Consider the following 27730-nt stretch of genomic DNA (forward strand, 5'->3'; position numbering starts at 1 on the left):
TTTTAAAAAATGATAGTGAAAGCAGTGTGATTTCTGAGGTACCGGTGAGAGGAAAGAAATAGGATTGAACACACATCGGATATTTTCGTAATGATTAATCATATTTTAATGACACAATGATCGTACAAATGATTCTTTTACAAATGAACAATTGTCTCGTCGCAGGATGAGAATTAAAATGATAGAATAATATTAATCATAATAATACAAATAATATAAATCATAACAATGATAATGATAATATCGACAGTAAAAACAATAACAACAATAATAATAACAATAACAGCAACAACAAATAAATATTATTACATCTTCTATGAATAATAATATATGTATAGTATATTATAATATATAATTAGAGTAATAATAGCAACCATACAATGGAAAGGGGCGTCTTAACAACAGAAATTAAAGTTCTTACGATTTGATTACAATGTAAACGGAAGATATTGGAAAGACATTATTTCCTCTTATCATACATTCTTATATATGTCTCTATGTTCGTACGTGTGTGTATTTGAAGACTTGGAAACGTAAAAATTCGTACTGGGTTCATAACATTTATGAGCGAAAACCATTTACGCCCTGACGAATTTTTGCGTGTCAATTAGCCCTGTCAAGTATGTCTTTCGCATGTTTGTAGGCATGTGTTACATACATACATTATATATGTATAGTTCTCAGTTCAGCTGATAATACAAGATAAACAATTAAACTCGTATCATTTCACTCGGAAACGTACCTATATAGTTATGTACGTGAGACAAAGTTATATGCAGATGAAATAAGGATTCTAAAAGAAGAACAAGGAAGAATAAATAACCGTGAGACAACCTACGAAAAGAAGGCAAGAAAAAACCTGAAATAAATATATATATATAATATATGTATATATATATATATATATATACGCCCTTATCTCAAATACTTCGTGTGTACGTATTGCATTTATAATGTATGTTCGTATTCGTCGATAATACACATAATTCAACTTTAGCGATAAATTTTCACTATGAAACGGCACAATAATTAATAATAATTCGATAAGGATAATAATAATAATAAGAATAATAATAATAACGACAATAATAATAGCAATGAAAATTTATGTATATTTATATCTATATATTTTCTATATATTTATATACATTCGAAAAATCTTTATGGTCGAATATATAATAATACGCAATCGACGGGGGGGGGGGGGGGGATTCAAAAGATGATTGATTTTTAATCGTAACTAGGCCAACTATTTGGACCGTCTTTGCTCGAAAGTCTTTTCCTTCTTTCTTTCTTGATTGGTTGTTTTTCTCTATTTATTTAATAATTTTTATTTTTACTTTATTCTCTTTTTTCCCTCGTATTCTTTGGTCTCTTTTCATAAATTTCAGTTCATCCATCCGTTCATTTCGTCAATATACCCACATGTACAACAATAATTTACACACTAATTATCTATTCAATGTATCTGTGCTGAAGGAGATTGAGGATTTCGTTCTTGATACACGTCAAAGTTTCGTAATAATTATCACGTCATATTAAGGAATTTAATGCTGAATTTATACGCACCTGTATAATTATTATAAACTCTGCGACGACGCGAAACTTGTACACCTCTACTACAATATAATGCACCTGTTCTGGATTTATTTAATCAAAGTATAATCGCTCCGCTTCGTATTTAATCAGATTGTAAATAAGGATTAACGTCAGTAATCAAGATACCCGGCTGATTAAGTAATGTCCTTGCCACAAAATTGCTCGATAGTATTATAACCTACGTGAAATAGTTGCATCCCCATGTACATATATGTATACGGAACGGGACATTTTTCATATACCTAATAGGTGAATATAATATCGGTTCAAAATTTTAACCAACGTATTGTGGAATAATGAAAAATCAAGATGAAAGACTCTCGATCAAATACGATCTTGCCGAAAAAAATTTCCCTCTTTTTTTTATTCTATATTTTCATTATTTTATCTCTTTCTCTCTCACTCTCTTCTTTGTGACAATAAAATCTATAACAGATAATAATCATAACAACAACGGTAATAATAATAATAAAAATAATAATAAGAAGAATAAGAATAATAATAATAATAAGAATAATAATGATAATAATAATAACAATAATAATATTAGTCGTGATAATATCTTAATCGTTATAGTTTTCTTCTCTTTTTTTTTTTTTTGTTTTTTTCATCACTTTTAGCAACAAAAAGTTTTCGCAATATTTTTATTTATATTATATCGTGTATATATATATATAATTGTATATTGTATATTTATTGTTTAATGGAGCGTAGGGGGATCGGGTTGAAGATACATATTAGGGTATAATATTATTCTTCGCTGTCAGATCTCAGTAATCGATATATATCTATATATATATATATATATAGATATATATGTTTTATATTTTCTTCAATATTTTAATCTCGTTATTTTATTTTAATAATTTATTTAATTATTTTTTATCTTTAATCTCCTACTCATCGAGCTTTGCATCGTGAGAATTATGTAGGTGCGTGTGTATGTATACATACAGACATATTGTATACATATATACAGATATACATGTATATGTATACATATGTATGTATTTACTTATTACATATAATTATGTACATATTTAGGTATTCTCGTTCCGAGGTGCTCAATATCCTTGTAATTTAATATCGAGTCGATTACCTGCGAAATATATATGTATATGTATATCGGGTGTAATGTATATACAGACACACACACACACACACGGATGCACGCATGTTCTTTGCCAACGAGTGAAGAAAATACGTATTTCATCGTCGAACTTGGATATTTCGCTATATAACTATCATTGTTTAACTTATTTATGCATGTATAATATATATATAGGAAACAGCAATTGATTTATACGGAAAAATCACCTCTTCCGATTTATCGGGATACCTAATACAACGATTTAATTCGTTATTGCGAAAACTGCAGTAATAAATTTCCCGCTACTTTTTGCCACGCACGACTCCCTCGCTGCATACATGCAATATGCAAACCTTGAAATTTATTTTAACCCTCACATTTTTTGTACTTTCACTTCTTACCATGCTCTCAATCGATCATCGTTCCCGGTTCAATAATTTGCATCCCTTATAAATATAAATTGTAAAATGGAAAACTTACTAATAAAACTGGTCGATTGACGCATGAAGTTTCGAGTTGAGTTGCAAAGTGTATTAATGATTCTTAATTATCATTCAGTGACACGTTCGTTTATCTCCGGCAAGATTCAAAGTATGCACGTTGTTATGGCAATATGGCGTCGTAGACGTTGATCAGCTGATCATTTTGGCCAAATTTTATGGTTATAAAATCACCGAACTCTTCACGCAAGCTGTCAGACTTTCATTTCGTTGGATTGTGTTTGCACAGAGCAGAACATACGTCGGGAGAATTAGTTTTTTTTTTTTTAATTTAAATACGACCCAGTAGCCACCAAACGCCATCTTTTGTTACTTTGAATCCCAAACGTCGAAGTGCACGAATGCTCGGATTTAATGAAATTGACCATTGCCAGAGAAAAACGATTGAAGATTTAATATTTACAAAAAGCGCACTGTTTTCAAAAAGGGAGCATGGAAATCTCTTTCATACAATTGTCGTAACAACTATCAATGCCAGTCTCATTGTCGTACGTGTCCAAAGAAGACCAATTAATATTTTCAATCCATTTTTCTTATTTTCGTTTTAATTTTTGAGAGTATATATTTTGGTATTTTTCTACATACATATATATATACATACTTATTTATATATTCAATCTGATGGTGTGGTTTTACTAATTGTAAATCATCCTTTGAATATTTATGCCATAAATATAAGTATATATATGTATGGCTGTGTATATTTATATAGTTGGATACTTTCTGTTTTCTAATTTACACGAATTAATTAATATCCTTCAATATCGATCATATTACATATTACTATATTTAAGTTATCGTATATAATAATCTCATATCAATTGTGTAACGTATTCAATCGAACACACCACGTTTGTTCCTGTGTCGATTCAATATTTAAACTACTTAGCTTATACATACATAATATATCCTTCATGTGATTCCCATTGATTCTATGTACTTTGTTGTTTTTCTTTTCTAACTTTTTCAGTTCTTAAAGTTTGAACTTGCATCTACGACTAGTTTTTTTTTTTTTATTGTTTAGTTACTTTTGATACGAAGAGCACGTTCTCTCTTTCGCTTATCTCCTTTTCCGTCAAATTCTCTTCTCGCGCTTTCACCAATTCCCATACGTCAGATCAGTTTAAACATTTTCGAGGTCATACATTAAGTAATGTCGAAAATAAAATAGCTATGTTGAAAATGTTCATCTCAGCGCGAGATTTTCGAAATTATTTTTCGTAAACTGTTACAGGTTACGCGGTAGAAAAGACCGAAGAAAGAGAAAACGGATTGATTTAAAAATCGAGAGAAATAACGGGCGGAAAAATAAAGTAATTTAGACTGGGGCTAAGAAAAAGAAAAAGAAAAAAAAAAACAACAGCGGTTATTCAGTAATATTCATATAGTCTAGTGATTACTTAATTTCTTCTTTTTTTCATTTCAATTTCACTTACGATTCTTAACTAATATTAATCGCTACGTTTATATCATAATCGTTACGATTAAGCTTTCACGTCAATTTCAATTACCTCTTTTCTTGTCATTGTCATTTTTTTACGCATTTTTTTTTGGATCATTAGGTTTTTGGTTTTCGTAAATTTTTTTTTTCATTTTGCCCCACTTCTTCTTTTATCGTAGTAATAAATACAATCGTGTGTTACATCATGTGTATGCACAGAATTGAGATTACGTTTTGCTATCGGCACATATGTATATACCAAATAAATTGCTGACCGAGGAAAATTATCTAATTATGAAACATGACGAATAATCAAACGTTTGAAAGAAATTAACTGAACAAAAGAATGATAAATATTGTGTATTTTACATGACGTATATACACATTGAACATATAATTGTAAAATGAGAAAAGAAGAAACATTGAGTAAAACGGAATAAAAAAAAAAAATTACGCTATTTTATGAAGAATGGATAATTTGTTTCTAATATACGAACGTCTCTGAGCGAAAAAACGCCATTTTCTTTAATCGCGGCCAATCTTCGTCGAGTATACAGAACTATATTTCTTCGCGAGGAAAAATTCGCCTATACATAATTGTATATAATCATACCTACCAAATATTAGGACCCTGTATTGTAAAAACCCGTAACTCGTTGCACCCTCCGAAAGCGAAGTTTGCATACCTAATTATCTATCATAAGACGCCGTGTACTTTTTCCGGGAGATGATGTGTCAAATCAACTATCACAAACAACAAACAAAATTTTCGAAATCGATGGAATCTAACTGCAAAAAAATGTGCATACTATAGAACAGCAGTTATTGTATCCTGATTATAAATTGCGTTACGTCGTTTTTCTATGTCGGCAAGAAATTAATATTCCGAATAAAGTCACGTGGATTAAAATTAAGAACCAGTATAAAAAAACTCGATAAATAAATTATATTAGTATTTTCATCACTCAAATTACCAATCTGCAGCTTTCCTATTCTTTTTCTCTGTTCTTTATTTGTTTGTTTTTTTTTTTTTTTTCTTTTCCCTTCTTTATTAACATTAATGTATTATTTCTCTCTTTTCCTCTCTCTTTCATTTTCTACATTTATTTGCTATTCTTGTTCTTTTTCTCTCGGTCAGCAACGGTATAATAATAACATTGGCTAAAAATTAATCAGTGTATTACGAGTATTTGAATACGGTAATATTATTAATTTTAATGATCTCGATACTAATACCTAATATATCTTATCTTTACTACAGTTTACTGAACGATATATATGTACATATATATATTTATATGCATTCATGTATATATATATATACATATGTATATATAATGTATATGTACGTGGTGTATGCGCAGGCATGTATATTATTGTTATTATTGATGTTGTTTTTGTTGTTGTTGTTGTTGTTGTTGTTATCATCATCATCGTTATTATTAAAATTATCATCATTATCATTATTATTATTATTATTATTATTATTATTATTATTATTATTATTATTGTTATTATTATTATTATTATTATTATTATTATTATTATTATTATTATTATTATTATACGTATGCATCATGTATGTATGTATAATATATAATTTATAATGTATAATATAATATATACGTAATTTTAATTGTGTATATAACTTAAACGTGATTATTAAAGTTAGATTGTTGAGCACAATTATTGATTTCTACTAAAGATTTGCGGGACGCGCTGTGAGCGGAGGAGATTTCCGCGAACTCTCCAGCCGACTTACCCTTCCGTGGCAAAGTGGTGGCTTCGCCCATCGACGGCAGCTCTCTCGGCTTCCATATCGGCGAACCTATTTCAAACTCATTTTAGGTTAATCCCGACTAATTTCACTCGATTCCCAATTAGGTATTAATACCGCGGATATTAGGTCCTATCGGGCCGAACATATACAATTTACCCACCATCTTTACACCCGCGAATCTCTTATACCTACATTCCGCTTCTTCGAGAGCGAACATGTGAACAATTATTTTCAATTCCGAGAGATGAGAAAAAAAAAAGTTGCACAAAACACCATTTCTCAAAAACATTGTGCACCAGCTGATATTTTTATATGTGTATAATCGTATCGATACACAAAAGTTGGTTGTTTCTTTATTTTTTTCATAGCCAGCCTGCAAATTTTATTTTTTTACCTACTTGACTTAAAATTCTATTCGGTATTCTAGTCTCCATTTAATACATCGGAGAAGAGAGCAGTAAGAAACGGATCATGGAGACTGTGATTTGTCACACGCATTACAAACTGATCGCTTTTCTTGCACAAATCCAATATTAACACCGTACGTATATGATATCGTTATTTATACCGTGTAACGATTCAATGTGCAAATCTTTTTTAGTTTAATTCTATATAATTACATTGCAGTGGTAATGAAGATATTTCTGTGAACTGAAATTCTATGTTTCTGAAGACTTTCTTCATCTTCCAGCTAAACGGTTTTATTCAGTTTTATTCTATTTTTTTCAACGATATCTAGATTTTGAAAATGGTCTATTTTGTCCAAATACGGTCGTATACAATATGCTCGAGTATAATGTTCCCGAATATTTCCCGAATATTCGAAATAGATCAATGTTCCAGTAACAACAAATTCTTAATTTTCAAGGACAACGCGCTGAGTCAACAAATTCAAAACTTGGAGCCACAAGATCTCAGAAAAATCTTCATCTTTTTGTTCCTAGTACCGGGCATATTTTTCATTTTACCAAGTGTGAGGAAGACATATTGAAGAATCAAAAACGCAAAACATAATTGAAAATGTGTCAGGATGTTCCGAGGAAAGAAAGTCATGTACGTAACTATTCTTTATCCAATGTTTTTGCTAATAAATAAGAAATTTTTTTTACAAAACTGAAATTTACACCGTTCTTTCTTTTCCTTGTAAATCAGAATCGGAGGGCCGGTCTTGGAACAGAAAACACGAATCAAACAGGCGCAGAGCGAGACCACAAGAAGAAAGTGTCGAAGATATCGGTAAGAATTAATATGCCTCTCCTTGAAACACCCTGACCCAGGATCCTAGTGAAAAAACCTCGTCCAGAATGTATGTTTATAGGACATCAGCATTAGAATACTAGAATCTGTTGTCAGTGTGACGAGACTTCGATCGAATACGATTCTTACCGAGTTCCTTGACGGTAATCGGCTGGTAGTTCTCGGGCTGATGAGAGGACTGAATCAGTCTTGCTTGACTGCCGGTGCTACCCGCTGAAATTGTCGACGTTGTGCTCAAAGTCAAGTGGTTCGGGGTTCGACCTAGCGTTGTTTTCTTCTCCCCTATGAAAGCCTGGGAGTCCTCTTCCCCCTCTGACTTTGTTCCCGAATCCATGTCCACCTTAACTTCACCTGCAATCAAGACAGTCCCCGCTACTCCTGCATCGACGGATCGACAGGCGCATTACAGACGAGTGAAAGTAGCGACGATGAATGAGTAATGGAGTGAACGACAGAGAAATTCTGTGCCAGTGAGCTTTGTGTAATGATCGACTCACCCGAGCTGTCGCTGATGGTTTTGCTCCTCGATCGGAATGTCGTTGGGTTCGCTGACGGTTCCTCAAACTCCTTGTCCTCCGAGCTTTCGTGGTCAACGGTGTGCTTAGACTGGCTGTACTTTCGCTTGACGTTGTGCTGGTTGGCCAGCATCTGTTGCTTGGCGCTCTTCTTCGATACGGTGCCATTCCCATTTTGAACCTGACCCTGGCTCACTGGCTTCTCGAACTTCTCAACGTGGCCCGTTGACATACGAGGCGATATCGATATCGACGGTTGGGACATGTTCTGCTTCGTCGACGGAATGCTCATGTTTCTCACCGACTCACGGATTATCTGACGTATCGTCTTCAGGAACGCGTTGCGGAAGTCGGTCGTGCTGCGCAGGGAAAGGAATAGTTTAAAAAGTGCGTCAATAATTTGCAATCATTTTAGATCGCAAACAAAAGTCGCCTTGCGTGAAATCATTTAAAGTTTTTCAGGGTCAAATTCACTCCATTCTTAAATAACTGATACCTGAAGAGATGGAAAACAGATAGAAATGACATACCTGTTCGACAGTACGTAAACTTTCTCAGAGCGTCGCTGAAGTTGGCTTCTTAGATGGATCAATTCCCACAGGAAGTGTGATTCCATGTCTTTTGCTGAGCTTGCTCGAACCTGGACCTCGGTGACAGGGATGAGCACTTGGTAACGAATGATTTCCACCTCGCTGGAGTTCGCCTTTGTCGATACGCCCTAGACAATGGTGTTTGAAGTGTGTTTGAAGGTATTTTTAAAAGTGTTTTACAACATAACGACTTACCATTAGCTTTTTCTTCTGTCTCAGTCTCTCCTTGCACAGGAAGACCACCGCTGATTTAAACACAAAGCACATCGCGTGCAGCTCCAAGCCTTTTTTTATTTTTCCCAAAAAGTCCGAGATGTTGAGCCACTCCACGCCACCATAGTACAGGAGGTCTCCTGGACTCAGGTCGATTGGCTGAAAAGAGGATAATTGCAGCTCGAGGTCTTTTGGACAGTTTCAAGGGTACTAAAAAGAGTACACTCACTTGTTTGCAAGACTTTTGATGCTGTCTGAATAGGTGATCGAATATTGCTCCGTACTCCTCGTGAATTCGTTGCATTTCGTTAATGTGTTCAGCTACCTTTTCCATTCCCTTGAGCGCCTCTGGAATTAAAAGTGTTTTGATAGTGAAATGTGACTGATACAGAAATGGTTCGAGGAGTCGGATTTAAACTGTTACGAACCGATCAAGTGCTCGTGTTCCTCACTGTGCTCGTCGGTCAAGTTTCTCAACTGCTGAAGCAGGAGAGGATATTTGAGAATTCTCTGGATTGGTTTGATCAGGTAAGACTCAAGGGTCGACGAGTGTTGTTGGCGTGGATTTCTCGCGGATAGAAATTCTTGCAGCGCTTGATTGCCTTCGTCTGCAATTTCGATAAAAAGAACGTGGTCAGAATTGGAATTCAGCCCCGTTCATTTCAACACACTTTACTTACTGGGGTGTAAAACCTTCTGAGCCTTTGAATGACTAGCGCAAAATGAACTGTACAATTTGAAGTGGTTTACATAATACAAAAAGGCACTTCCGATGGAAAACAGGACCCCCTAAACAAAGAAGTTGAAATTAGCATTTGTATTCCTATGGAATGACGATTTTTGAGTGCAAAATTAAGGGGTTGATGGTGATTCGAACCTTGAATTGACTCGGGTGATCGAAATTGTTGAAATCCGATTCCATTTCGATGGCGTGATCCAAATTTTGCAAAAATTGCCGTTGAAACGTGACGATTTCTTGTATGTTTCCAAACAGCGCGTTTATTTCTGCATTCGATAAAAATGTCTCACGCTTCAGGGGTTCTAGATAGTTTTCCAGCAAATTATTTAAATTCTGTAAAGCAAAACGAACAGATATAATATTCATCATCTGCTGCGTTGCTGTAATATCATTGAAATTAATTCCCACACCTTTACATAAGTCCGTTCAGTTTCTATCAATTCCAATATGACTTTTTTTAGTTTCTCAGCATCGCTGAGTTGCCTGCTAGGCGTGTGTGCCTGAGAATGTGAGCTTATTACGCTTCCGGTGGGACTGGACTTCCTGGTCTCTCCAGGCGATCGGCAAAACCCGGTGACTTGCTCGGCTGTTTTCAACAGATTTTCTATCTCGAATGAATTCGTTCTTGACGTCTGTTTTCCGTTCTCCATGTGAGACATAGAGGAGCATTCCTGTAGCATACCTTCTTTACCTGTGATAGACGAAAATTGCGAATAATCAAATTATTTTCTAGACACACGGAAGTGGGAAACTCATGCTCATGATTCTACTCACTCCATCCCGGCGCGGGGACAATCAGGCCAGTTATCATCTCCTCGCTGATAACTGGTGGATCCGAAGGTGGTGGCGGGCAGACCAAACTCTCGATTATGTCATCGGTCACTCGCATGATCCCCGATAAATCCGGAGGTTCCGTCCTCGATGACCTCATCATCATGCACAAGGCTAATTCCTCTTGCAAAACACTCTCCAGGTACATCATATCCAAGTCACTGACGATCGCCCCATTTATCACCATTATCTCGTCGCTTTTAATTATACCTGAAACCATATTTGTCGAGGTTTTGTTGGAGCTACTGCAGTACGATCATCACAGGACAGCAGGCTAATTACCGTTCTGCATAGCGACACTCTTATCTTCGACCCGGCTGACGTAACAGCAGAGCTCATCCTGCCTGTCCGAATTTTCGATCAGCTCAGCCTCAACGGAGAAGCCCCACATTTGATCCAAGGTGTTCCGCTGCAGCTCGACTTGGTATAAAATCTTGGCGCACACTTCAACGATCTCGTGCGTGTGGAGCTGCAGAGAAAGGATAATTTTCACCAATTCACTGAACCATGTGAGTATCACCCCAATACCAAAGTGGTTTACAGTTTACTCACGTAAGTCTCTATCAGGTCAGTTCTGTGCGGTACGAAGTAGTTGTGATCTTCCATGTCGCGCCGTTTCTTCACTCTAACAAAGTGCTCCATGGGGTTCAAACTCTTGCGGCTGCAAGCGCTGGCCAGAAATTCTTCAACCGACATGGCGTCGCGCAGGAAAACCGAGACCAGCTGTGTAACATTGAGAGTAAATCACGAGTGTCAATGGTTCACCGTTGGAAGACTATTTTAATCACCTGGTTCTCCGGCACCGAAACCTTGACAGTCTTTTCCTCGTCCCTGGAGGATATCTGCAGGGATCGTTTGCTCGAGCCACTATTAGACCTGGACAATAATGGTGGCCTTCTCTTTGTCGCCCCGCGACCAGCGAGTAAATTGTTCAGGAGCGATGGACTCCGGGCGCAAATGAACGCGTGAAACGAAGAGACGGTGAACACTCCCAGTTTGTTGAGGGTCTGCTTGGTTGCTCGGGATACATGCGTCAGGAGACTCTGCAAAAGAAGCGATTAGTACGCATTCCTGAAGTAATTGTGCTGTAACTGTCCAGATTCCAAGCCATTGGTTTACCTTTGGATTTGGCAACTCCCCGCTCTGCAAGCTCGCCATGTAGCACCTCAACCGAAACTGTTCGCAATGAAGACGCTCGAGGTTCTCCTCCCACTGTACGATCTGGTTGTTTATTTGCTGCTTCGTCTCGGCGTCGGAAACCACGGATTGCTGTAAATCCGCCATGTGTTTTAACTTGTGATCCTGCGGTGAAAATGCCCCGTTCAGAAGTCACTTTCCTCACATTTTAGCGCAACGATGTAAGAACAAAATGAGCTTTCGGATTACAAGCTGAAACTCACCGACTCGATCGCCTTCTCCAGCCGGAATATTTCCTCCTGAAGAAGATGAAGTGTTCCAGTCTTTCCGCGATGGCGCGCGAATGCCGCTGCGCATGCCGAGTGAATACTGTTCACCCAGTTTTCCAACTCCACTTGACACGGAGCCTGAAATAGGGATGGCATATTTATAGCTACCTATTCACACGGCCCGCTGATTCGGACCTCACCCGATAGAATACGGTGTTCAAGAGGTTCGAAAGAAACAAAACGAAAAATAACCTGGAATAGATAAGCGTCGCCGAAAGCCGTGCTCAGGCAGAAGATGTAATCCCTCTTCGGGTGTTCTGGTATCGGTTGCATTATCGCACCGTCGACGATAATCAGATGCTTCGGTGCCGCCTCGACGGACCTGCTTTCATGGGAGTCACAGGGGTAGAAAAGAAGAGTCGTACCCTTGAGGCAAACCCAGTATCCCTTCCAGCCGCGTTTCCTGGCCAGCTCGATCTGGTGCTTTTTGCGCAGCAGCCATTTTTTTACGCTTAGAAACCTAGTTGCAGATCGTGACAGGTAAAAGACAGCATGACGTGATGAAACTGGTCGTAATTCTAACCCAAAAACTGTTTTAGGGTAGGCTCATTGGCCGGAAATATTTACCCCGCTTTTCGGACAGCACCGGTGCAATTAAACGACGCTGCAGCTGTGCCCGTCTGCTTGCCTCGGTATGGTGAATTTATCACACTCTCACCATCGTCATCGTCGCTCACTGCTGTCGTCAGTGACATCCGGTCGTCGTCGGACATCTGAAATGAAAAACATATCATCACTACGGAAAATAGGGGAGTTTTTGAGAGAAGAGTGTGGTGAGTCAAACTTATTGGAACATTTATAGAAATTATATATCGACTAAGCAGCTGAGCGACATGTGAGGAACTCGTTACAAAGCCAGGACGAAGTTCTCTTTGTCACAAGTGCCCGAATTTTGTCAAGATGTTAATTGGCGTGGAAACTAAAATCGATAGCTACCCTCGTCGGATTTTTCCTACTTTGTGGAAGAAGTCGCTTTCAACACTGGACGCTCAACTTCCTTCCATTAATCACCCCGCCTCACGATCGACACGACATTCCGTGACAAGCTTCTGAACTCGGTCACGCGAGATAGGGAGAAAGGCAACCCACTCAGACAGCTAACTTCAGTGAAGCTTGCGCTAATCAGAGGGACGTTGCTCTTCGTCCCTTTGATCTGGTGAGTACTCAACACTCTGGCAACTTACAACTCGTTTCAAAAATGCCGCATTGCAGGAGTCCGCCGTCGTGTGGGGATGGTAGTGGCAGTAGCAGCCCTCCTTCAGCAGCTTCATGTTCCTTTTGGCCGTACCGTTTATCTTGAACATGATTTCCTCCTTGGCGAATTTCAGCCCGTCGATGTACCTGTGTGCCCACGTGTTTAACGCCCCGTTTATGATCTTAAGAAGCTTGTAATAGTACCCCTCGCCGAGACCGGGGTTAATCTTCTCTTCGACGCTCTTGCAGTTGAACCAATACAACTTTTTCGTCTCATTTATGCAGATCACGCTCACCGTGTGACGTTTACACAGGCAAAAATACTTCTTGCAATGCTTTTTGTGCAGGGTGCGCAGGTCCGTGTAACTGCTACTAGGATTCAGTAATTCGAGGGAACTATTGCGCTGCAGCGGTGGCCATGTTGGTTCTACCATTATTTTTATCAGTATGGTACTTCGTTTAAGACATTTGATTAATGCAGCTGCAGAATGCGTGAACGACAAATGTCCCCATGGTGATGACCGTTTTCAGTTAATCACACTTCAGTTCAGCACTCAGTGCTTCCAGCACTTATGTTTAAATGGGTGTAATCATCATCCTCTACATTTTTGCTCTCACTTATAACATTCAATGATAGTCATTGATTCCACGTTTGAGGATACTGCCAAATGCTACAATGATCAACAGCAGTTGTTAGTGTTCCGTTTATCTGAATCCAATTGAGGATTTGAGAAATCCAGTGTAAACGGGAACAGCGAGTTTAAATATCACTTTCAAGGTGGATATTATTATCGTGCAGGTAAAGTAAAACAAGAACATCTTACCAGCTCTACTCATCTTTCGTAGGAACTGGCATTTAGTTCAGATCGTCTTTGCACATCTTGTTTAAAAAGTTATAATTCCACAGAAAGTGGGTCAGCAGGAACTGGAGGAAGCTTGAAGTTTGAAGATTCCAAGGTCGTGAAACCATCGAGCTTGATCGAGTGAGGTTACATCTTTTCTGACTGTGACTCTCGACACTTTCGAGTTTAACCAAATACCACGCAATTTCGAGGACCAGGTGACGTGGTCAAGGCTCTCCATCCATCGCCTCCCATCACTCTTCATTAACCGTCGATTCAGCGTAGCAAACGCGACAGAGGTCAGTGCGTAAGTGGTCATGAACGTATTCGCGTATTTTTCAACCCCCACCACATCGGCCGAGAGATTCGCGGTAAGGGAAACGCATTATCCGAGACGATTACGGTCGTAATAGCCACATCTTATCCCGCACTGTCAACCACGCACGACGGGGGAATGCAGGGGCTTTTAATCGCTTCTGCACCTTGCAGCTCGAGCCGCGCGCGAGCTTTGCTCAAGACTGTTGGCGAGCGGGGAAGAGTCTTCCGCGTTGAATCAATACCTGGTCCCTGTAGGGATCGGGCTTTTGCGGGGGTGCTAGGGGGTGGAAGAGTTACCAACAAGGGTGGGGAAGACCTCTGGGGGCAAGGATATGCGTTTGCGCATGCACCTGTTGGTGCCCGCCAACTACTTCCCAGCAAAACAAAACAAAACAAAACAACAACTACCTCTCCCATTCCGCTTTCGTCAAATGATCCCCGGCTAAATGCACCCCCGGGCAATGTAACACTTCCTAATGTTTTCAACATCTCTGTACTGACCTAACCCCCTCTATGAAAATCAACAACAGCAACATTGTTGAGGTGCTTTCATACGCTCCGACATTTTAAGGCAACTTCTAGGCATTACAAACCTACTATTGTTTTCTTGTTCTCAACAATTGTGACAAGTGTTCGTGGTAATCCGCCTCATACTCTACAGAGTGTCCATAAAATTCCACGCTTGAAATGAACGTGGAAACGTTTTCAGGTAAACGTTTCTAGAGTCATAGTGTAGAAGTGCTAAAGTTCATTCGAGACTTTCTGTATTTTTCAGAATCTCAAGAAACTTTACGATCATACATTCCACCACTCAGCTCACCTCAAGCTCACCCTAATGACTTTAGGAATTGATCGCGCACAGCATTTTCCATGCTCAGAAACAATCTCACATGATATGTAAATTTCCAAACAATCAAACCATTCGTTTTCAAATTACATGAGAATAGGAGCCGAACACGGAACACGAGCTTTGTAGGCATTCTCGCGAGCTACGGCGCTGCTAGGAAGTAAAACCATTTACAGTATTCGCACCCCTCGAGGTTCCGCATTGTTCTCCACGCTAGACGAGCCCATTGAACCACCTGCACCAGTGAATAGAGGTTGCACTTGCTTGTACACTCCTTTTCATTGTGGACTCTGTAGTTGTTGAAAACCCGGAGGTACCAAGATGCGAGCTGACGCGTCAGAAGCACTAGCTACACAGGTGTCGAAATCCAGCCAAACGAAGGCGCTAAGCAAGGTTTCACTCACCTCGGAGGACGTGAGGTAGCACAGTCTCGAATCGGTGCTCTCAACGGATGCCTGTTGAACGATGCCTCCGTATCTTCCGTCCCTGTCCGACATGTAGTCCGACCTCACGCTGTCCTGTCTGTCGAAAGTCCCCCTAAAATAGCAACGAAGTCATAGTAGGCGGGTGAAACATTGATCAGGTAACTTGGCCTCCCTTATCCGCGAGCGCGGGGAGGCCTCATGTCAAGAATACAGAGCTGATATCGAGTGTCTGGTATTCTACACATAACAGGTATAGGTCAGAGAGGGTGAAGTAGACGCTTGACTCCCGACCCAAAGGGCGACCCTTGTGTCTGATCCGTATTGACTGATATACTTATTTCATGACTCGATGTACATTTTGCAGGGATTACTTTCCACAAGACCACAGAGAGCAATGGGGTAGACGGTAACTTTTATAAGTTTATCTTACAACACTGTGTAAGACTATTTTTGCGAAAGTAACTGCATTTCTCTTCAATGCATGTCAAACAGTAAATTAAACAAAACATTATGAAATTTGAGTTTCTGCTGTTATTTCATTCAAGCTGTTTTCAGTACCGAGAAAATAATAACGATGAAGTTTCTCAAGATTGTTCGACTGCTGGAGGAAAAAAGGAGTACAGAAAGATGGAGAAGAGGCGATGCTGAGAGAGGGAGGTTCGGCGCACAATGGGAGTTGAAAGACAATGAAAACAATAGCCGAGGATGAATGACGAAGGTGGAGTTTTCTCGAAGTTAAAAACGCTGGAAGAAATAACAGCAAGGCTTGAACTCGAGTGCCTATTGTGGACGCAAAAGACAGTGCTAGATCCTGCGACGAAGCCCACAGGAGAGGTACGGGGATTCAAAAGATGTGGAAAAAATCTTGGAAGTTTATTGAATTCTTCAGAAGATTATCAGAGGAATGTTTCAGTATGCGACGAAAGTGAATAAGAGCTTAGAAGGATCCTTAAAAGTTGTCAAAATTCAAAACAAGGTACCTATAAAAACGTCTTACAAGAATTCAAATGCTGTCAAAAAAAAAAACTGCGAAAGCATGGTCTGTGCCAGAGTCTAAAAAAATCTATAGGTTGCCTAAAGTACCTTCAAGTTCCCAATTCCACAATCAAGCATTTTTTCATTGTCGTGAAAGTGTTTTTACTGCCAGGGCGAGGCCTGGATGAGAGATTTTCCATCGAACTTACCTCTGTTCCATGGAATCAGTCCTGTTGGATTTGTACCCGCTATCATTTAGGCTTCCCTCATGTCTCAGCGATGGCAATGAATCCCACGGCGACCTTTTGTGCCCTGTGTAAGAAGGATTTCCCGAATTCGAAGCTGCGGAACCCAAAGTTGAACTTCCCGATTGCCAACCATCCGAATGACGGAACCAGTGAGCCCGTGCTGACTCATCGATGCAGGTAGAGCATCTGAAACATAGCAGTAATTTCACCAGTTGAGAAGTTTGGTGCTGATTGATGTTAAGATATTCTTTGCAAAACAATAATTTGAAATTTCTTTTAACTGGATACGTAAATCGTTTTTGCACAATGATCGTATGACTCAGCTTATAATTTTGAATTTAGACTGTAGCCTGAGAATCTTATTTTGCCTAGTTCCGTTGTCGAAAAAATAAATACTTCGTGCTTGATAGAAATCAATGACCGACTACGGATGATACTTAGATACTTTTTGCAGAGTTGTACAATAATGTTCTAGATCTATTTCCAACAGATTCAGAATTGCAGTGCATTTAATTGAATATTGAACGTCACATCAAAGCTTGTTAATTAAGTATGGATGCGAGCTGTGAAACATCAAGCCAAATAGTACTTGTCACGAGAAAATAATTGTACTCGTTACTTCGAGGCATGTGAGAGAAGTATTTTCAAAAAACCAACATTCGAATAGTTGGTCACCATTCAAGTGAACATTCAGGTTCCACGATTTCAACTAGAACAAAAACAGGAACAGACAGTACGTGGAGATTCATTAGCTACTGGCCTGAAGCAAAAAATCACCTTGAATTATAATCGCTGAGATTGCCTCGGTCCCTGTCAGCATCCCGTTCTCTTTTTTCTCTTATAATTTCGTTCCTGTCACTGTAATATCCGTCGCGGTCTTTGCTGTTCTGACGCTCGTTGCAGTATCGGTATGACAGAGGGAGGGTGGAAGACTTGTTCGAGTTCGATCCTGGAATTTCGAAAGAAGCTCAATATACTGTCAACAAATAACGTTTCTGTTACAGAAAAGTGGCTTTTTCACTTGGGGAAGTGACTAGCCACCAGCTTTAATAAATAAAAGAGGTGAAAATTCATTTACTTACGTCTCCTGGAAATGTGCGGTGTGCGTTGAACGTTCAGCGGTATATTTTCAGCGAATTCTGAAATTTCGGTAGAAATAACACTAAGGTTAATTGCGACGTCTGTGACCAGAAGAACAGAGCATCCTGAGTTATTCATGAACCTCAGCCTAGCCGCTGCGTGAATAGAAAAGCGGCTACTACCGGCAATGATGATTACCTAAATTTTCCATGCTCTGGGTGAGAAGGGCCTCGAAGGTGTGGAGGCTGTAGCTCTCGGCGTCCATGCCCTTGGCGAGAGTGTTCCTTAGGTGCATTTCGTACTCCAAGAGCAATCGGCTGGTCGGACTCCCCGGCGTTGATACGGAAGTCATGTTCTGCTGCTGATATGTTTGACCTCCGTTACACCGCCTCGAGTTGCAGTGGTTCGGCTGCTGTTCCATGTCAGAATTGCCATTTGACGAACTTGGTGTGGTCGCGTAGCACTGGTTGTCAAATATGACATTGTCCGAGGGCGGCGATATGTCACCTGCGCACCGATTATGTTCCAAATCTAAGTACATCCTCTCTCTGCCGCCTATATGGGACAGACAGGATGCGTGCTTTTCAGGTACTAACAGATACTAGTTGTACGCAATGCACGGCAAACAAATTCCATGATGTTCGATCTGCAACGCTACTGTAATACCGTCCAGTAGTTCACCATGTTTAGTCACAAGTGTGGCACTCCTGGTCGTTTAACGTCACAGAGAATCACACTTTTCAGGTATTCGCATCGTGTCAACAACTGACACCGAGCAACCCTGTATCCGACTTCAAACAGGGTGAACTACAGAAGAATTACTTTTTACCATCTCTGTGAATAAATAAAATGCCACTACATAAGTGGTGTTCAATTAAACAAAGCATTTTTTTTTGTAGCGAGAGCCTGAAACGATGTCGTGCGCTGAAGTGCAATCCTGAATGATTGCGCTAGTCGCCATTGCATGGGAACTAAGAATCGACTAGCGAAAGTTCAAGTAAAAAAAGAAAACAAAGAATTCTAAATCCCATAGAGGGTATGCATAACACTTCTTATGGACTCCGAACTATCTGCAACTATTGAAAGCACTACGGTATGTGGCCACTGATAAAAATCGTCAAAATGATGCTTGAAGAAATTTGCACGCGGTCTATTTAACGGTAAGTAATGAGCATGTGGTACGTTTTTGACGGAGTAATTTACTCTCTTCGAAATACCGTTCGTGCTGATGAATAACATGTTCGCTAATTGAAATATTTAGTAATGATGCAAACTGTTTTTCAATTTTTGAAATGTGGCACAGGAGATGGAATTCATGAATATTTCACGAGTAATCGTGTAATGTGTGAAATCCCATAAAACAGTTGGAATCTTTTCGTAACCATGATCTGTGTACCCGTCCTTTCAAACTTACCGGTATACTGTCTGCACATATCGTGAGAACTCCTAGATCCTTGAAACTTGTTATTGTGAGAGCTCCTGTATGGATTCGAGTAGTTTTCATTCTCCGCTTCGGACATTGAGTACTTTTGGTTATTGTTATTAGGATGATAATGATAACTGTGATGGTTGTGCCTCTTCCTGGTCATCTCGGGTGAGGTTACAGGGCTGTCGATGCTGGACATGGGTTTGAGCATTCTCTTCAGGGTGTTCGAATCGAGACTAATGCCACCGTTGTGAGCATTTTCGATCCGCATGTCGTCGGTGCTTTTGCTCTTGGAGTGTCGGGAGCCATGGTTGTTATTGTTGACATTGTTGAACATGTTACCATTGTGCATCTCGAGCTCGGTATAGTCGGCTGACTTCGTATGGTGGAGCTGCTCCTTGCGCATCGATTTATTCTGAAGAGTACCACCCGCCTGAGTTCCCTCGGACTTGAGAGTTTCTCGCTCAGTCTCATTCGGCTGCGTCGACGTCTCCTGGCTCTGTTTGGACGCCTTTTTCGGCGATACCAAGGAACACTTCTCCTCGGGGCTTCCGATCTGTGAAAGCATAACAAACCCGATCAGTACAGTCCAAGCTGTTAGCGACCCTGAAAACTGGCCTAGCATCTCACCTGAGATCCAACGTTAGCCGTTCCCGTGGCAACGTTCGCTGTCTTCGGTGTCGTTTGACAGGTCTCGTTATGCTGCTGCTTTTCCTTCAGCTTGATCGAGTCCCCGGACTTCGGCGTTTTCCCTGGTGTGCTATTCGTGTTGTTCACGTTGTCGTAGAGCGACGCACTTGACGTCGCCGCCGCTATTTTGTCTCCTCGCCCTTGGATCATTTCCATCTCTGTTGACCTCCCTAAGGTTCTCGGCAACGTGGACGCCCCTGAAATTGGAAGACAGAAATTTTAATAAGCGCCACAAGTGAGTCAATGGGACGAACGAGGTTAAAAACATGTAAAAGCACCACACCCTACTGCAAAGAAGTTTCAAGACGAAGCATGGGCTTGACTTGTATTCCTCACCGCAAATGTTTCTGTATCTCGGATCTTGGGTTCTGAGTCTGGCGAACTGTTCGGGCGTCATGCAGGTGCATTGTGGTTCTCGTGACCGGCTTGGCGACGCAGGTGTGGAGAGTGGCTTTCTCCGGGTTTTTATCTTCTGTTTATTCGGTGGTTCTAGTTTCAGCGAATACGAGGATGAAGCTTTTCTCGAGAATTTAAAAGAAGGTGACTGCAAGAACAAACAAGCATTATTGCACACGGTTCACCGAAGTCTAGGAAAGTCGATAAACCAGAAAAATATACTCACGCAGCACTCTCGGAATTGTTTGGCATCTATTGGTGAGGTGAAGTTCAGACCCCAAGTATCGTTGGTCATGGTATCCTTCCAGTAAACGAAGCATTCGGACGCCTGACCGATCCTCGTACCTTTAAAATTGATCAGGTGTGTCAGTCGTTAAGAGGAGATTGTCCAAGACGTCAAAAATCACCGTGCTAGGTAAGTTCAATCATTCATCTCCATACCTGGCTGAACGAGCCGCACATCGAGGATCTTGTCGACTTGGCTGTTGTAAGCAGTGATATGAAAAATGCACTCGGGAGAGTCCTGGACACAGGTGATGTTAACGGGAACGAGATCCTCGGAGACCTGCTGCCACTTGACAGTGCCGGCACCGCTTGCGCTGACGTGGAAGACCTCTGCCCAGAGCCTGAAACCACTCGTAATTACTTTTAGTGCACCCAGGTGGTTCTCCTGGACCCAAATATAGCCAGCGTGTATTCGTCAGAAGCTGGAGAGCTGCAGCGGAACAAAAGCTATAATCGCGTTCAGTTGAACTGATGTCTCGAGGTACAAGTAGAGTGAATTCCTCGTGATACTTTCAAGGAATTCATCATACTTCCTCGACGGTGTACCAAGCTTGTTGATTTTCAGCCTCGGTTCGCTAGGTATATGTATATTGACACTTTGAAAGCGGCGGAGCGTGTTTTTACCGTTGTATTAATATAGTCTAAGATGCATGCGAAGCATAGATGCCATGATGAAATGAGAGAGAAGAGAGAGGGAGAGCTATAGAGAGAGATAGAAAGAAAACGAGTAATCTGTAAAATTTGTGAGAATGAATCGGGGAGAGATAATTCAACGAGTGTGCATCGTAACGTTCCGAAATCCCATTCGGATGTGTAAAAATTTACTCTCTGATTTCTGAATATTTATTTTAATATTGACCGTAACGTCGCGTCGAGGAGTGTGAATTTCTTTAGCACTGAGAGGTTGGTTGCACATTTTCTCCGTTGTTAGTCAAGTCTTTTCATATTCATATGCCCGAATCGTTTACAAATAAAACACGACCATAGTATGAATAAACGTCAAGTAGTAACAGACGTGTACAGTGTAAACAAATGAAATAATAACGCATTACCACATTTCAAACGTGAGAGTTAAGGAAGGTACAGTAATTAACAGAGTAGGTTGATACGCACACGTTGAAAGGGAGCATTTTTCAAGTACTGGCCTGTGTCTAAAGAAAATTTTACACTTTTTCCTATATCTTTTTTTTTCCCTTTTCTTTTTCATTACCTTACCAGTTTTCCGCTCTTTTGAGGTTTAATCAGGTTACAGTCACACCAGCTTTCATGCCTAGTTTATTAGTCAAAGTAAAAGAGTCTCTTGCAAAAGACATCGTACGATGCCTTGAATTCTTCGTCAAATCAAAGGTTTTTCACACTCGCTGATATTCTTTTAATAAAATTTTTAATTTTCGCCTGCTAGTCTTAGAAATTTATTATTCAAAATATCTACTTAGTTCCCGAAGAAGGAATCGATGTCTCTCGGTAGCTTCATTCTTAGTGAGTTAAGATCAAATTCAACTAGACTGACTTGAGGTTTACCTTTTAGAAGTTGATCTCAACTTTGCTATTTTCCTTTGAGGTTTTTTCGACCATACCATATTCATGACTCGACGACGCGCAAAAATGATTCACTCATGAAGACAAATATATGCAGAGTCGAATTAAAATCCCGAACCTACGAGGAAAGTACCCGAGGTGTACTTCACCAATTCGACTTATTCTGTGATGTGTTTTAGTACATCAAAAAATATCATACCCGTCTTTTTTTAACATGGGAATTCGGCCGTTTATAATGTTAAAACCACTACTAAACTTCATCCCCAAAATTAAATTTTTCAGCCCATTATTCCCTATCACCGGCCAGTAATAAGCACAGTGTGTTTACCTTCAGGAGTTTTATCCTTTGTTTTTCAGAAGTAAGCTCCGGGGTTCGTTTTCACCACTTAAACGGCAGAATTAAGGCGTAAACTAATATACGTCAAACATTTTTTTCTTGTGCTACAACATGTCACAGAATGAAGAATATCGGTGACGTTACACCTCGGATACGGTCCTGGTGAGTTCGGAGGAAGTCTGGCACAATGTAACGTTGGCCATAAAGACTGTGGGTAATACAAGCATATTATTAAACCTAATTCGCCAAATTAGAGAACGAGAGTAATAAAAAAATTTCCGACACGCCAATCATCGAAAGACACACCGTTCCAACTAGAGATGTATAATATGCCCCGTAAAAAAAAAAGTGCGAACGAAAAGTATAGTATAGTATATCGTCAAAAAGGCACAAGTAAAGAGGGATACAAGATATCGTTAAAGACCATAAATGAGAGAGAGAGTATGGTTGTTATGAAATGGTTTTATGGTATGCGCACCTCTTCCTCTCTCTTAAGCTTCCGCACCTGAGCAAGTGACCAGTGTCCGCCCTTCGTCCTCCCCCGGTGCCAACTCCACCCCTGGCTCCAGCCTGCCACGGGGAGTCCTCGTACCGGTAAGCCTTCCTTATTAAGGGCGCGCAACTGCACGATAGCTTGTTGCCCATTTTATCACCTTATACCTTCCTTTACCCTTTACGTTTACCCCCCTTTTCTATTCGTCTTTCTTGCACCGAATCGGGTCGTTTTGCTCAGGTTGTGTTTATTACTTCCTCTTATCAACGATTATAATTCTCTGTATATTGCAGTTTTATTTTTACATACTGTTGTTCCTTCGGTTATCAGTTTTGTTCTCTGTTTCTTCTTATTAATTTGGCACCAGTTTTATCACCACTCTCGGTTTCTCTCTTTCTATGTTATTTTCTTGTTTTTTTTTTCTCTTCTGTTATTTCCTTTTCTCTAGCTTCGTGTTTCTCTTTGCGTATTTAAGTTATACAGGAAGCACAATACCAGGGATCCAAGACTATCCCCGGATCGAAATGTAGAAGAAGATATATTTTTTATTGTCACATCATTGCTGGTTTCCGGTTTATCAGCTTCTACCTGGCATGATCGCTGAAACAATGAAAATTGAAAACGTTTTAGTACTTGAACACTATCCTGAAACATTTTTTCCAGTCTATCGTCAAAAAAGTTAGTACAATCTGTATGATCTTCGTTACAGTATAATAAAAACGTATTTATCTGCATCTAAACATGTTGTCGACAGAGAATAATTCAACAATTTTTTCAACCCGCTAAATTTTCTTCTTCGTCGAACAAATCATCGGTCAAATCGATTTAAAAATTAATGGCAATCTGGGAGGACGGAAAGTTAAATTGGATCAAAACTGGAAGATGAGTTACTTATTAAGTATTCTGGATGCGCTAATTATTTCGTTGACTGAACCCAAGATGTAATTGAATTAAATAGGAATTGATCAATCCGAATAAATGAATTAGTCCCAGCCTAACCTTGAATAAACGAATAAACGATATCAGTTCACCTGAATTTACTGCAAGCTGTGTCTAATCGCATGGATATTGTTTGAACTGGAAAGTGAAATCCATCCGAACTGAATTGATTATAAGGAATATAACAAAATGTTGATGAGCAAATTTCTGGCGAGGACATTTAGATTTTGGTAATAAGATAAGATACGTAAGTAAAGCATTATTAAAATTTCTTCCATCCCTGCGACGCAGGAATTTTTTTTCCGAATTGAACAGTACTGCCTAACGTGTTTTTTTTCTTTTTTTTTTTTTTTTTTTGAAAACCCTGAGTTATAAGAAAATGTTAAATACGGTCGACAGCTACATGATGCGAACGTGAATGATTGCGTTGAACATGAACAGGTTACTCGCTGCGTTACGTTGCCGTTATAATGACGCTTAATTTGACACATCACGGTCTTCACTGCTGACTGTCCTCTTGTTATAGGGTAGGTATATGTAGGTAGGCCTGGTGTGCGATTGGTATTCGACACACCTTTCCACGTCGGTTTGTGGCTAATTGCATTAACGACATTGCTCGACCCCGGAGGTTGTCACTGGCAGTTTCTTGGCCGCGTACACCGTATTCCCAGGATTAAATCGAGGCCTCTTGGGTTTGTCACCTTACGAAAAATGTCCCGTTGTAGTATCCCGAAAACTGGGGATGTGCCATGCCCCCGAACCGTCAGCGCTGCACCCCGTATCGTCGCACCCAATCGGCCAGGTCGATGACCCGTGCCAGATTTCAATCCCAGAGTCCCAATAACTCAATTTTCTCCTTAAATTCGACGTTGCGCGTTTCTCGCGGACGGTAATATCAGCTCAGGGTTGAAAACAAACTCCAACTCCCTTACGCCCCGGAATTAACGACGTCAGTTCACCCGTTGCACCGATCGTTGCAGCTCTTCTGCCTCCGGCAACTCTCCGATATTCTCTTCACGGCTCCTCGACCACAGATATCGCAAATTCACTGACGAGCAATTCCGTGCTTCATCCTCCGGATCTATCCCCAATTTAGTCCCGGGGCACGGGAAAGGGCGGCGGCGGGCGGGGATGAATGAAGGCGAACAGCAGGAGGGTGGCTCTGATTACAGACAGGTATAGGTGACGGGTGCGGGGCCAAGTACGCAAAAGGTGATCTTGCGATTTTCCAACGGCATGGGCGTCTGCGGGGTTAAAAATGTGTCACAGCTTCCCTAAACACCATATCGATTTCGGGGGCACGCCGGTTACCTATCACCTTATACACCGCAGCTGAAGCCGAAAATTGCGCCTCTATCGGGTGGCCGACGCGTATTTCAACGGACAAACTACACGGGCAAATAAAAAACAACGCTACTCGATGGTTTGTTAGAATCTTTTTTTTTTTTTTAATTTTTATCTACTCCAATTCTTTTTTGATTACTGACTTTCGTATACGGGGCTAATTGCCGTCAATTGTGCAAACGACATTTCGTCTTGTTTCATAAATTACAGAAAACACTGAAGTGACAACAGCGATGATGTTTCCGAAACTGAATCGTTACACCCATTCCATGCAACTGGTAACTGAAATACTGTAGAGGAAAATGCGGACCTGAATTGTTGGAACTACTGTTTCAAAGAGATTTATAACGACGGATTTTGATTAGTGGGGGAAGGGGTGGCTGAAAATTGATCTCGGGGACGAAGACTTACTTTGGATATCCGTAAGTGGACATTTGTGGAAGTACAATCAGCCGTGGTCCATATCACTGACCGAGCGATGCACAATAACAGAACAACACCCTTGGGGGTTCCACCCTTCGCGACAATCACAACATTACCCGGCACCCCTCGAGAGGAAAATGTATACGTATAGAGAGAGAGAGAGAGAGAGAGAGAGAAAGAGAGAAAGAGAGAGAGAGAGAGAGATAGACTGAGAAAAAAATGTGAAAAATGACAGCGATCACTAATTGGCGTACATCTCGAAGGAAGAATAACTGCAGGTGTAGGAATAAACTCGATGAATTCTCCACCCCAGTAGTTGGCACAAGTAAAATAAATACTTCATCACGGTTCACCCCGCGCTGTTTCACACTGCATTTTACTTCAATTATATGTCTACCCGTTTAATTTACAGACTCGGTTTATCGCTAGCTGGCTTGTTGAATTTGGCTTGTTTTCTATTCTTTATTTATTCATTTTATTTTATTTTTTTTGTTTTTAATCTCGTGTTTATTTATCCTAAATGAAAATCCTCTTGGTGCTCGCGGAGAAAGACGCGGCCTGCACGGATGCTGCAGATCGGTGAAGGATCAGAGAGGGCCTCGCCTGCGGAGTGCGCCGCTCGCCGAAAATGTCGATAAGGGTGCTGCGCCCCGCTGCGCTTATGCAGGCAGCCCAGTCGCGACGGGTGCCGTTCCGGAGTAACGTTATAACGCGGTGCGAAGAGGCCCGCCTCCTCAGGGTACCGATGCGGTACCCTCTAATTACCCCGCAAACCGAGCCGAGTATTATTTGGAATGGGATTTTTTTAATGCGGGGAAAAAGATATCTACGTCTTTTGACTTACCGTCAGGCAGATGGGGTGGTCTTCCTATATTCCAGCCGTTGCCATGGCGATCACCGGTCGATTCTGGGCTTGCGCTCTCCCGCCTTATACCCGCCACCCGCCCTCCTCAGAGCTTTCACCCCACCGTCTGCTGCATAAGCGCCGACGTCGCTCCTGGCCTGCCGCCCCTGACGCTGCTGCCGATGGTTCCGCTGCCTCCTACGGTTTTCCTACGGTTGCCCCTGATCGTCTCTGGGCAAATCCGCCCATACGACTCCCCTCCCACACACACACACCCCACACCCCCGCGGAACCTCGGCGTACCTAAGAACTTTGACAAATTTTTGAAATTATCTCATTTATTTATAGTGTATAAGATGCGGATTCTACGCTGCAAAACGCACCTCGTAGTGCAGTCTGTTGCGCAAAAATTATGGTCACGTATTCTTTTTCAACTTCAGTATACAAGAACGTAACAAACAAAATTCAAACAAAATATCGCGTCCATTTAACGCATGCGCATCGGGTTCGAAACTTTATTAAATTAAAATCTGATGAATAATAGACTCAGAATCATGTTTTTCGATCGAATAAACGAAATTATTAAGTCAATTGAACTGTCAGTAATTTAAAGATAACTTCAGTTCAAGGAAATGAAAATTTTATTTGAAAATAATACATTGCTCAACGGTAAAACAAAGCATACTGATTGTGAGTGAAGTTCTGATTAAATTTTAGGAACTGATTCAAAAAATACAGCAACACACCTTCTACCTTCTCTTACCGCGAGAATGTACGACGCTCAGTGACATCTAGCGGTTGGTCGTCATACCAATCGCAAATTATGTTGTGTACTAATATATCAGTGGAATGACAGAAAATCGACATTTTTCACTGTAATGGAGTCAAGATCTACAGATTTCCCACGATTTCACTGTTTTACACAACAGCAATTTAATAAATTCACACGCACACATACAGAGCGTACGAAATCAGCTCTGAATACTTGTCGATTTCTAAACACTAAATATTTTTACGTCTGCACAAATAGGTTTCAGTAGCGGAACAAGTTTTAAATTTGATGC

At 40.4% G+C, this 27730-nt stretch overlaps 1 protein-coding gene and 2 long non-coding RNA genes across 10 annotated transcripts; 2 read left to right on the forward strand and 1 right to left on the reverse strand.

Annotated features, from left to right (window-relative positions):
* Nucleotides 1-6191: 6191 nt before the first annotated feature.
* Nucleotides 6192-26745, reverse strand: LOC124180509 (protein still life, isoforms C/SIF type 2). 7 transcript variants are annotated; one of them, XM_046566123.1, is made up of 30 exons: nt 26667-26745; nt 23102-23716; nt 20904-21088; nt 20689-20807; nt 20403-20610; nt 20007-20263; nt 19365-19932; nt 18149-18505; nt 17953-18009; nt 17648-17819; nt 16832-17056; nt 15627-15759; nt 12589-12734; nt 12214-12481; nt 11956-12099; nt 11675-11857; nt 11344-11598; nt 11108-11278; nt 10838-11024; nt 10499-10765; nt 10135-10415; nt 9863-10057; nt 9666-9774; nt 9414-9593; nt 9215-9333; nt 8968-9144; nt 8713-8900; nt 8165-8541; nt 7797-8045; nt 6192-6458 (listed from the first exon to the last, which is right to left on the reverse strand). In XM_046566123.1, the coding sequence occupies exons 2-30, from the start codon at nt 23266-23268 to the stop codon at nt 6280-6282; spliced, it is 6123 nt and encodes a 2040-aa protein (XP_046422079.1). In that variant the 5' UTR covers nt 23269-23716; nt 26667-26745; the 3' UTR covers nt 6192-6279. The 7 variants fall into 7 exon arrangements, with proteins under 7 accessions (XP_046422079.1, XP_046422080.1, XP_046422081.1 ...); XM_046566124.1 differs by lacking the exon at nt 26667-26745 and adding an exon at nt 25811-26637 and having other exon boundaries at nt 7797-8018; XM_046566125.1 differs by lacking the exon at nt 26667-26745 and adding an exon at nt 25811-26636 and having other exon boundaries at nt 23129-23716.
* On the forward strand, nt 10938-13521 carry LOC124180542. The gene is made up of 4 exons (XR_006870282.1): nt 10938-11064; nt 12561-12794; nt 12954-13177; nt 13234-13521. It is a non-coding gene; the product is annotated as an uncharacterized LOC124180542 (long non-coding RNA).
* On the forward strand, nt 15723-17013 carry LOC124180539. 2 transcript variants are annotated; one of them, XR_006870279.1, is made up of 4 exons: nt 15723-15805; nt 16012-16138; nt 16203-16623; nt 16882-17013. It is a non-coding gene; the product is annotated as an uncharacterized LOC124180539 (long non-coding RNA). The 2 variants fall into 2 exon arrangements; XR_006870278.1 differs by having other exon boundaries at nt 15752-16138.
* Nucleotides 26746-27730: the final 985 nt, after the last annotated feature.

This window comes from Neodiprion fabricii, chromosome 4 (assembly GCF_021155785.1).
Source record: "Neodiprion fabricii isolate iyNeoFabr1 chromosome 4, iyNeoFabr1.1, whole genome shotgun sequence".
NCBI lineage: Eukaryota > Metazoa > Arthropoda > Insecta > Hymenoptera > Diprionidae > Neodiprion > Neodiprion fabricii.

What these genes read in the sequence shown, in the direction of transcription:
- LOC124180509 (XM_046566123.1), bottom strand. Translation starts at nt 23,268, where the DNA reads ATGGGCAACAAGCTATCGTGCAGTTGCGCGCCCTTAATAAGGAAGGCT. An exon ending in TTTCGGTGCCGGAGAACCAG is followed by an intron (nt 11,279 to 11,343) that starts GTGATTAAAATA and finishes AATGTTACACAG; the next exon opens with CTGGTCTCGGTTTTCCTGCG. An exon ending in AACCATCAGCGACAGCTCGG is followed by an intron (nt 8,046 to 8,164) that starts GTGAGTCGATCA and finishes CCGTCGATGCAG; the next exon opens with GAGTAGCGGGGACTGTCTTG.